We start from the raw sequence: 12,035 nt of genomic DNA on the forward strand, positions 1-12,035 counted from the left end.
AGTGCTATATAAATATCATTTACTTCCTTTAATGTACTTGTTAAACAGGTCTAAAACAATAACTCATACTCACACATTCTTTCCAAAGGTCACACATTTACTATAGAGATCAGCTAAAGTATTGACACCTGTTACACAGCTGTAGTATGTTTCATTGGTGGTGTTGCTGTCCATTTTTGGACATGTAAAAGGAAATGAAAAAATGTATTAAAAAAAAAAGTGTTGTATCATACTGAAACTGTAAATTTTTAAAATACACTCCAACCAAGCAAATTCTCATTTGAAATCCAATCAAAATATTTATTTAAATATGTAAAAATTTAAAAGAGCCTCTACGGTTATAGCCTTTTTAATATATTGTTTTTACCCCGCAGGATTCTTTTTCCCTATTGTCAAGAAGTGCCAAAACTCACCACAGGGCTTCAGAAGACCTATGTTGTCAATCCTGGATTCTATGACTTTGGTCCATTACTTTGTAGCAAGACCAGAGACAGGTGACGAGGAAAATGCGAATGACATAGTGTTGTTTTCTTTACATTTGTAACATAGCTGTTTCTGTGGAGTGCAGGTTCAAGGATAATCGATATTCAGAGAACACTGAGAGACTGGTGATCAGAAATAACTCAGGACTTGAGACTGAAGTTCAGTTTAATTTCCAGAATGACACTCAGGCCACCACATATATGCTGGATCCTCCGATCATGACCCTGCAACCTGACCAGGAACAGGTGAATGTCTCTTTCCAAAATTGTTATATTCAAGAGACGATTGTATTAACACCATTCTCCTGTGATATCATCCCTCCTTGCAAGAATTTGACAGTCTGGGCTTACCCAACGACTGCGGGTGAAGTCAAGGACAACATTGTTTGCTGTGTCAGGGACAATCCAGAGGTTTTCATCATTTCATTGTGCTGCTTTGGAGTGCGACCGGAGCTGGAGCTAGAAAGCAAGCGTCTGAATTTCAACAGGGTTTTACTTCACAGGTGCCAGTATTTGAACACATAAATATTTCTTCCAAGTTGTACACATAAAAAATTACCATTATACATAAAATATATCTGATTAATCTTAGGTGTATTACAGGGTCTTTTTCATGCAATGTTTTTGTCAGTCTAGACAGGAGAGTCGAAGTCTGAAGATCCATAACAGGACACCGCTGCCAATATCTTGGAGATTGCAGGGCATGGAGGAGCTCGGTGATGAGTTTAGTCTGTCTCAGGATCACAGTATCATCCCAGAACAATCGTCCCTTCTCATAACCATGCATTTCATGGCCAAAAAACCCAACACTTACAAAAAGCATTTACGCTTTGAGGTAAACTACAGAACAGGATAAGTATGTGTCAGGACATTGACCAGTATCGATGTTCCTGAACCGTCTGTACTGTTTTTTTCCTTCAGGTCTTGGATGTAGATAATATTTTAGGCATCTTATACACTGAAAAAATACAGGTTTCTGCAGAAGCCTTTGATATAGCCATGGACATCACACCAGGTATGACTATGAATATCTTACACTTTATTCAAAAGCACTTGCTTACTCTCATATATAAATGACACAGGCCAATGACTGATTTTGTTTGTTTGCTACATTAAAACTTACATACTATGCTTACACAATATCAATATATGGCAGATCACTGTCTGGACTTTGGTACTATCAAAGTCTTTGAAGAGGTTGAGCGTACCATCAAACTGAAAAACCAAGGAAAATATGAATTTGCATACAAGTAAGTATCATTATTTCAAAATACGTATTTCCACCATTTTGATTCCCATACTGAAAGCGTATTTGCATTACTACTGTATGAAACAATTCCAGTGAGTGACTTTGTCTTTGCTTTTTCAAGGATTTTAATTGTGGAGAAAAACCTTGGCAAAACAGACATAAAATCCGCTTTCAAGGTGTCCCCCTCAAGTGGTACCTTATTGCCTCGCAAAAAGTACACATCGATTCAGATCCTTTGCAGTCCCCAGCAGGAAATCTCAATCAGAGACAAAACTGTCCTATCCTGTCAGGTATAGTTGCGCAGAACGCTGTACTGAACAATTTTAGATATTACCAGTGATGGTAAGTCCAAAACAACACATTAAAATAACACATGCTCACATGTACAGTATATTGTGGTTTTCTTTGCCTTTAAAGAATTTAAACAGTAAGTTTAAAATAATTACCTCAAGCAGGTACATGAAGATAGAAATGTGTACAAATAGGATGCTTAAGAACAGTGGAAGCAGGGTTAGTGACAATTAACTAGAAGTTGGATAAAGGCAGCCAATGTCTGATGAGGATGGTGTTGAGAGTTGCAGTTTTGATGGAGAGGATATATAGAGTACAATATGTTTATATCCTAAGGAGTTTCAAAGCAATGGGGCTGTAGCAGAAAAGGCCATGTGCCCCCTGATGGGGTACTTTTTCTTAAGTGTTTGCACAAGGTGTACATTGACAGGTCTGGAAGGGATGTGATTGTGGAGGTCACAGATGTAGGGGGGCATGTTATTGAGGGATTTGTAAGTTGTATGGAGTATCTTGAAGTTAAGTCTGTCTTTACTAATGAAAAGGAAAGTTGTACTCAGTGTCTATAAGCAAGCATGCAGTTTAGTCTTGGGTGTTATGTAGTTTATCCAAGGAGACCGATGGTAATCTGTATTGGATATATGCTTTGGTGTCAATTTTTCTCCACAGTCACGTTTATAACCCACCTTCTGCATGTGTCTGCAATATGTTCTTATGTGGAGGCATTCTTAGATTGCAAAAGAAACCAGACTCCACCTTATCCAGAAGTATTGCTTTATCTTTTGACAATTAAGTGTATATCTTGAAGACGGGCGCCACTGCTATTTTTTTCAGACACATGCGAAAATAAACTTCATAATTGATATACAATAGGTAGATAGTACTTTATTGATTCCTTCAGGAGATTCACCCGGTCACAACATTAGACACACCTGCCCACTCTCCAATGAATATAGACTCTATTGCTGCATATTAAAACTGCTTTTACCGGCATTTACATCACTAGATGTTGCACTTCAGTGTTACTATGTGATGCAAAGATTAGAGGAAAATAATACTTAATACTATTTTTTTCATGGAGTTTCCTCAAAGTTGTAGAGTCAGCTAATCCAATTTTGAGGTCCACATATTTTGGACAAATAAACACATAAATGTATGTTTTATATTATTAATTTCATAGACAGATTAAGCGGGACACAAAACAGGAAGGAATACATAGAAGATCAAGCGGCAATTGTTACTGCCTTGTGGGCTCAGCAAAGACTCCGACCCAATTTGTGCAAAAATGCCGACATAAGTACACCCATCATTGTGTGATGACACTTATTCCCTACAGTAAAAACATTTTCAAAAATCCCCTAAACAGAGGCATCCACAACTGCGTGAAAGCTCACTCCCAATTGCATGAAAATTATGATCTGATGCTTTGGCATTGTTCAACACAAGTATCCAACGTTGTAACCCCATTGATAAGTCAAAATACACTAAATTTGTCATAGGTCTTCTTTAAGGAATACTGACGGTGAAGAATAAGTGGATAAGGTTTTCTGCAGAGGAGAATGATTTAAATTGTGACAAAGGTGGATGACATTTACTCGATGAAACTCTGCATGTATTGAGGATTTGGCTGATAATTTCTCTAAACTGGACAAACCGTTGAGTGTTGAGTTAACTGCAATGATGGTCTGAAATGAGCTTATTCTACTTACAAATGTATTTTTCACTTATCTATGGCACAAAGCAGACAGACATATCAGATTGACACAATATACTTTTTCAAGTTCCAAATCTTTGTTCATATTTATACTCAAATTATAAATAACTTGAAAACTGTATGTAAACTCATAATATGACTGTTTACTGCAGGTGATTGAACCCAGTATTGGGGAAGGAGGGCATGTCGTTGCCATTCTGCCCATCAATGTTTCAGTCCATGCTGTCTTCTCCAGGTTTGACTTGTGTTTTTATATACAGTGCATTCGGAAATGATTCACAATGCTTCACTTTTCCACATTTAGTTGTGTTACAGCTTTATTGTAAACATTTTATAAAATAATTTGTGTCCCCAGAATTCCACAGTCAATAAATATCTTGTAAATTAACTTATAATTCAAACAATTTAAAAAAATCATGTGTCCTAAAGTATACACAGCTTTTGCTCAATACTTTGATGATTAATCTTTGGCAGCAAATACTGCCTCAAGTCTTTTTGAACACAAGCTTGGGACACCTATCTTTGGGCAGTTTTGCCCATTCCTCTTCGCAGCACATCTCAAGCACCATCAGGTTGGATGGGAAGCGTTCATAGGCGCCGATCTGCATTTCTGCCAGTGGGTGCTCAAACAGGCGGTAAATCTGACGCTACTTTTCTTAACATGCGCGGTTTTTGCTTGGTGGTGAGAAGGAATTTGTCATCAATCCCACGTGGGTGCTCGGCATTATCTGTGGGTGCTCGGGCGCCGAAGCACCCACGAGATCAGCGCCTGTAGAAGCGTAGGTTTTCATCTAAGATGTCCCTGTACATTGCTTCATTCGTCTGAGTCTAGTCAAGGAGGTGGCCAATAAATAGATGGTCACTCTGTCAGAGCTATCAATCAATGTTTATTTATATAGCCCTAAATCACAAGTGTCTCAAAGGGCTGCACAAACCACTATGACATCCTCGGCAGAACTCACACAAGGGCAAGGAAAACTCACACCCAGTGAGCAAGGAGAATTAACACCCAGTGGGACGTTGGTGACAATGATATGTGCGCAACCCCCCCAGAAAGTTCAATCCATAGTGGATCCAACACAGCCGCGAGAGTTCTGTTCAAAGCGGATCCAAGACAGCAGCGAGAGTCCCGTCCACAGGAAACCATCCCAAGCGGAGTCGGATCGGCAACGTAGAGATGTCCCCAACTGATACACAGGCGATTGGTCCATCCTGGGTCCCGACGAGCGGTCCATCCTGGGTCCCGACTCTGGACAGCCAGTACTTCATCCTTGGCCATTGGACTGGACCCCCTCCACAAGGGAGGGGGGGACAAAGGAGAAAAAGAAAAGAAGCGGCAGATCAACTGGTCTAAAAAGGCGGTCAATAAATAGATGGTCACTCTGTCAGAGCTATCAATCAATATTTATTTATATAGCCCTAAATCACAAGTGTCTCAAAGGGCTGCACAAACCACTATGACATCCTCAGAAGAACTCACACAAGGGCAAGGAGAACTCACACCCAGTGGGACGTCGGTGACAATGATGACTATGAGAACCTTGGAGAGGACCACATATGTGCGCAACCCCCCCAGAAAGTTCAATCCATAGTGGATCCAACACAGCCGCGAGAGTTCAGTTCAAAGCGGATCCAAGACAGCAGCGAGAGTCCCGTCCACAGGAAACCATCCCAAGCGGAGTTGGATCCGCAGCGTAGAGATGTCCCCAACTGATACACAGGCGAGTGGTCCATCCTGGGTCCCGAAGAGCGGTCCATCCTGGGTCCCGACTCTGGACAGCCAGTACTTCATCCATGGCCATCGGACCGGACCCCCTCCACAAGGGAGGTGGGGACAAAGGAGAAAAAGAAAAGAAGCGGCAGATCAACTGGTCTAAAAAGGAGGTCTATTTAAAGTCTAGAGTATACAAATGAGTTTTAAGGTGAGACTTAAATGCTTCTACAGCATTCCTCAGTGGAGAGAGAAGAACCTTCCAGAAGACAACCATATCTTCAACAAACCACCAATGAGGGGATATAGAGGCCAAGAGGAATAGTAAAAGAAGGTAAAAAGTTTGCCAAAATGCAACTGAAAGACGCTCAGACCATGAGAAAAAAATATCTGGACTGATGAGACAAATATTAAACTCTTTGGGGTGAAACCCAAACATCTAGTTCAGAGGAAACCAGGCACCGCTCATCACCAGGTCAATACAATCCCTACAATGAAGTGTGGTAGTGGCAGCATCATGCTGTGGGGATGTTTTTCAGCGGCAGGATAGAGGGAAATATGAATGCAGCAATGCACAGAGAAATTCTGGATGAAAACCATAGTTTACCATATAAACTGACAAAGCTTGAGAGGTGCTTCAAAAAGGAATGGGGAAAATTACCCAGAGATCAGTGAGCCAAGCTAGTGGCATCGTATTCCAAAAGACTTAAAAATGACCTTGCCGCCAAAGGTGCATCAACAAAGTATTGAGAAAAGGTTGTAAATAATTATGTACGAGTGAGATTTTTATTGTTTTATTTTGAATCTCTTTACAAATAAAATGTAAAAAAACGTTTATTACCTTGTCATTGTGGCGTATTGTCTGTAAAATTTTGAGGACACATTGATTTTGGAATAAGGTTGTAACATAACAAAATGTGGAACACATGAAGGGCTGTAAATACCTTCTGGATGCACTGTATCTTATGACATTGAATAATTCTAAAAGCTGGTAAATTCTTCTCAGCCCTCCAATTGACTGGCACTATTAGCATTCTGTTAAATTGTGTTTGTTTATCTGTGATGGTTTTTTTAGTTAATCAGAATCACAATATATTATTAAAGCCTGATATTCAGTAGTTTATTTATTTTGGGTATACAATAATTGCATATATTATTATCTGGATCCAGGTACACAATCTCACCAATGTGTGACCTTAATTTTGGCCCTCTGTTTCTTGGCACAAAGAAAAGCCAAACATTCATTATTGAGAACAATGGCCTGTTTGAGTTCCACTTCACGGTCAGTGCAGGTGTTGACGTTTGCCCACCAACAAAGCCGAGGTAAAGGAGCACAATGCATTTGGAGCTGAAATCTCCTCTTAGTCTTTGTATGATCTGTCCCTTTTGTCCTTGCATATATGTTTTCCAGAGAGATTCTGTATTTTGTTTTGTCACAGTTGTTTGCCTCAAGTTAAGAGGACTACCCGTGAGAGTGGTTCAGAAAGATCTCATGCAACTGGGAGCAGAATGAGGAGTGAGCAGAAAGATGCAAGCGTCTCACAGGTAAGTGGTTACTAGCGGTAATAAGCAACAACCAACTTTTGTGGCAGTTTTTTCAGTGTAATTTTCTCTTATTTTTTTGTCTTCTCTGTGTTATTATTTTTAGATGTACTCTTTGTTTGTCAATTGAATAGCCTAGTCTAGCGGTCTGCCTCCCAAAGATATTGCCATTAAATACGTTGTTCTCTATCTCATCTCAATGTGTAAATTGTTTTTAAATCAATATTTTAAATACTCACCACTCTTATTTTCTCTGCACTTCCAGAATCGACTAAGCACAGGGGTGTTTGCAGTTTTCCCTTGCACCGGAATCATTCCACCTAGGAACCGGATGGTGGTCACAGTTGATTGTATTGCTGAACAAGAAGGCAACTGGAGACAAAGTTTGCTTCTTGACATCAGTGGCCGGAACCCTTCAGACCAACCAGAGGGCATACCATACAAACTGATAGCTGAAGTCTGTCTTCCAGGTGAGAACTGCTTGGAGTAGTGTCTATTTAAATTGTAAACTTGTGATCTCTGAGTCTTTTTATCTTATTTGCTTTATCCTAAACCTTAGTAAAATAGCCACAAACATTTTTCTTTTTCTATATTTGTCCTTGTAATGGCTCAAAAGAAACATGAAGTTGTTAGGTATTCTGTGTTCATTCCACCTATTTACGTTTCATTATTATTATTTATTGAAACCGTTAATTTTTTAAAAGGTTTGTTGAAATAGCACACATTTCCTGAATGCACTGAACGCGTTGAAATTCAAACGGGATCAATCATTACAGGTGACCAAAAAATGGATAAATAGTAGTGTCTATTTAAATTGTAAACTTGTGATCTCTGAGTCTTTTCATCTTATTTGCTTTATCCTAAACCTTAGTAAAATAGCCACAAACATTTTTATTTTTCTATATTTGTCCTTGTAATGGCTCAAAAGAAACATGAAGTTGTTAGGTATTCTGTGTTCATTCCACCTATTTACGTTTCATTATTATTATTTATTGAAACCGTTAATTTTTTAAAAGGTTTGTTGAAATAGCACACATTTCCTGAATGCACTGAACGCGTTGAAATTCAAACGGGATCAATCATTACAGGTGACCAAAAAATGGAGCGGAAGAGGAATAATGCCTGGTGGCATTCACACGTTATTCTGCACCATTTTTTAATCTATTTGTGTGAATAACACAAGGCACTATTCCTCTTCCGCTCCGTTTTTTGGGTCGCTCATAACTCCCACAGCGTTTATCGGATTGATCCCATTCCTATGTCAAAACGTTCAGTGCATTCAGGAGATATGTCCCCTTTCAACAAACTTTTCCAAAAAGTAGCAGTTTCACTGTAATTCATTATTTTCCCGTATCATCCCCATTTTTTTCTTTAGACTACGCCTCCCACATCTTTTAAAAATTATTTCAACCATTCCACCACTAAAACATTTGTCTTAGTCAAAGTTAAAGTGGATGTCTTTTTAAGGTATTCAGGATTTTCCATGATATTAGACAATATAATTGGTACTCAAATCTAGACTCCAAACATCCCAGAATAAGCTAATCCGGTTACTTTTAGACCTCCACCCCAGATCACACCTCAATCCAACCCACTTCTCCAAAGTGGGCTGGCTCAGGGTGGAGGACAGAGTAAAACAACTTGCACTGTGCCTAGTCTATAAAATCCGCTACACCTCCTTGATACCGAAGTACATGTCAAATTACTTCCTTAACGTAAATGACCGCCATAACCACAACACCAGGGGGAGCTCCACAAACCACATCAAACCCAGATTTCGATCTAACAAAGGTCTTAACTCATTCTCTTTCTATGCCACATCAATGTGGAATGCACTCCCAACAGGTATAAAAGTAAGTGCATCTCTATATTCCTTCAAAACCGCTCTAAAACAACACCTCCAGGCAACTTCAACACTTTACTAATACCCTCCTCCATTCACATCCCATCTCCCCGGATTATAAACAACTCAAATGTACTTCTAATGTATATACTTGTTCTTATGCTATGTGAACTCACTATGTTCTCTGCTGGCTGTACATATCCTACTAAATAAGACCTACACTGTTTCAATGTCCACATTTCTCTGTTGATGCAATTGTTGATGACTGAAGTTCTGATATCAACCAAAGCTCCTCATCCCACCCCCCGGATTGTAAATAATGTAAATAATTCAATGTACATACTATGATGATTAACTTGTGTGATGACTGTATTATGCTGATAGTATATATTTATACCATGAATTGATTAACGTGGACCCCGACTTAAACAAGTTGAAAAACTTATTCGGGTGTTACCATTTAGTGGTCAATTGTACGGAATATGTACTGTACTGTGCAATCTACTTATAAAAGTATCAATCAATCAATCAAAACTCTTCCTAACATTCTGACTGACAGTGACAGAAATGCATTCTGGGTGACCATGTCATTTTCACCTGTAGTATTAGGAGTACACGGTGGCAACATTATTTCTATTTAATTGAAAAGTCACTTCTGTATACTATACACATTATATTACTAATTATTTCATTGTTCTTTAAACCTATTTATATAATGAATGTTTATTGTGTTGGGGAACTCACTTGATGTGATTTTAGATTTACATAGCCAAACTAGTCAATTGGAGTAGTTTTGCATAGGCGAACTGCAAGGATCTTGCAGCAGCACATGTCGTGACGCACGTATGTCATAGTGTTTGACTTACAGATTAAATCACATGGTTTAAAGATTTAGAGAGCAATGTCTTTATTTTCGCCATCAATGTAAGCAATGCTTTAAAATTTTCCTTCTGTAAATGTTAACTTGCGCGAAAGTAAATGTTTCATTCAATCGGGTTACATATTCGAACTTAAAAAAAAACAAAATTAGCTGAAAACGTGGTACTGTTGCAGTACTGAATTCTGGTTGGACACCAGGTTGACAGTCAGGTTATACCTCAGGAGATAAATACTTGCCTCTCGCGCCGTTGATTGGTGTTAAAATGCCGGACGGTCTACTTTTTTAGATAATTATGAGTCTTATAGTTTAATTCCAACTATTACAAAATACATTTAAAATAAATGTTTTATATTTTGTTTTTCAAACACAGTTTCCAATCTTGAACATTCAAACCTTTTCAGAGTCAAACTGTTTTTACCATCCCATCCATCCATTTTCTACCGCTTATTCCCTTTCGGGGTCGCGGGGGGCGCTGGCGCCTATCTCAGCTACAATCGGGCGGAAGGCAGGGTACACCCTGGACAAGTCGCCACCTCATCGCAGGGCCAACACAGATAGACAGACAACATTCACACTCACATTCACACACTAGGGCCAATTTAGTGTTGCCAATCAACCTATCCCCAGGTGCATGTCTTTTACCATTTATTCTAAATTCCACTAGCATTTGTCTCCCAGGCCAACATGGAGGTGCTAAAGCATGCTTTAATTGCATGTTGTCTAGACTCTCTGGCCTTCCCAAAAATAATATCAAAGTCAATGTGTTCGTACTGATAATGACCAGAGGGCGGGAGCACATTACACCGGTTTTAAAGCTGCTGCATTGTCTCTCCCTCCGCTTCAGGATTTTAAAGTTTGATTATTAGTTTTTAAATGTCTTTATGGACTTGCTCCTTCTTATCTATTTGACCTGCTTTTACCGTATCAACCCTTGCAGATCCTGAGGTCCTCTGGCACTGGCCTTTTAGTTTTACCAAATACCAGAAGAAAGACCCATAATGAGGCGGCATTTAGCCACTATGGCCCCCGCCTTTGGAACAGCCTGCCAAAGAGCCTCAGGACTGCAGAGACAGTTAGAATAAAAATAAAAAGTCTAAAGACACACATTTTTAAGCAGGCTTTTTTGTTTTCTTTAATATTTTATTGTGTCGTTCTCTATCTTAATCATTATTTTGCTACTATTATTCTCTCAATGTTATGTTTTTATTAACTTAGTAATGCAATCTTTATATTTAAATTTTTACATATATTTTATCATGTTTTAAACTAATTATATTGTGCACATATATATATATATATATATATATATATATATATATATATATATATATGTATATATATATATACTTCTATACTTTTTTCTGGCATTAATTTTAGTTATTGTCTAGTGGAAACGCCTCAAAGGTGACATTTATCCTCAAATCCTCTGCCATTCAATATTTATTTTTTGCTTTGTTATTATCACTGTTGCTGTATGTGTGTGTATGTTTGTGTGTGTGTATGTTTTCTTCTCTTCTTCAATTGTTATTATTTTTTGTTTGTTTTGTTTTGTACAGCACTTTGTTTGCCACTTGTCTATACATGAAAAGTGCTGTATAAATAAAGTTTGACTTGATTGGATTCAGTTGAGCTTTAGCTCTCCAATATTCAAACCATTTCTACTGTATATTCAGACTTTAGCCTAAATTCATTATGCATTGCTTCAGCATTTCAATTCTGCTTCAGCACTTGGACATTCACACTCAATTCTTACCGGAATTGCACAGATTCTTATTAATTGACAACTTTTGTTATTATGCAGGCATTGTGGCAGACATGGCTTCCATCTTCGAAGAGCACCATTTGTGTAAAAACAGCACTCAGATCTCCTCGGAACAGTTTTTCAAAGCTGAACGAATTTATGTCCTGGATGAGAAAAAGTTTATTTTCAACAGAACTCTTTTGGGGCGAACTGCTCAAGCTCGTTTCAAACTCACCAACAAGAACAAAGTGCCTTTCACACTCAACTTGACAATCAAATATTCTGGGATGAAGGTAAAGACTCTGTTGACTTATTATTATGTATTATCCTAATTGAAGATATTCACATTATATTACGTTTGTTTTCTTGTAGATGTCAAGCAATGTAGACATTTTTGAATTGTCTACGCCAACACTGTTCATTCCTGGGCAATCACACGCATTCGCTGTTGTAAGCTTCACACCGCATACACTGCAGCTTTACAATGCTTCGTTTGAAGCCACACTCGATAAAAACATCAGGTATGCGTTTTTTGTTTTTTTTTCAATATTTAAAGTGATGTTTTAGTTCTGATTATTGCACTCT

The 12,035-nt window shown here is 38.4% G+C and overlaps 1 protein-coding gene across 2 annotated transcripts in view; it reads left to right on the forward strand.

The window, feature by feature from the left end:
* Nucleotides 1-12,035, forward strand: part of hydin (HYDIN axonemal central pair apparatus protein) — a 107,335-nt gene that overhangs the window by 62,252 nt on the left and 33,048 nt on the right. For both annotated transcript variants that reach the window (XM_061917443.1, XM_061917444.1), the window contains exons 52-64: nt 375-494; nt 569-728; nt 813-985; nt 1,119-1,317; nt 1,404-1,497; nt 1,639-1,732; nt 1,853-2,021; nt 3,886-3,968; nt 6,615-6,767; nt 6,884-6,989; nt 7,252-7,456; nt 11,511-11,743; nt 11,823-11,971. In XM_061917443.1, coding sequence (XP_061773427.1) covers nt 375-494; nt 569-728; nt 813-985; nt 1,119-1,317; nt 1,404-1,497; nt 1,639-1,732; nt 1,853-2,021; nt 3,886-3,968; nt 6,615-6,767; nt 6,884-6,989; nt 7,252-7,456; nt 11,511-11,743; nt 11,823-11,971 — 1,938 coding nt within the window. The remainder of the gene's footprint in view (nt 1-374; nt 495-568; nt 729-812; nt 986-1,118; nt 1,318-1,403; nt 1,498-1,638; nt 1,733-1,852; nt 2,022-3,885; nt 3,969-6,614; nt 6,768-6,883; nt 6,990-7,251; nt 7,457-11,510; nt 11,744-11,822; nt 11,972-12,035) is intronic.

This window comes from Nerophis ophidion, linkage group LG12 (assembly GCF_033978795.1).
Source record: "Nerophis ophidion isolate RoL-2023_Sa linkage group LG12, RoL_Noph_v1.0, whole genome shotgun sequence".
Classification (NCBI taxonomy): domain Eukaryota; kingdom Metazoa; phylum Chordata; class Actinopteri; order Syngnathiformes; family Syngnathidae; genus Nerophis; species Nerophis ophidion.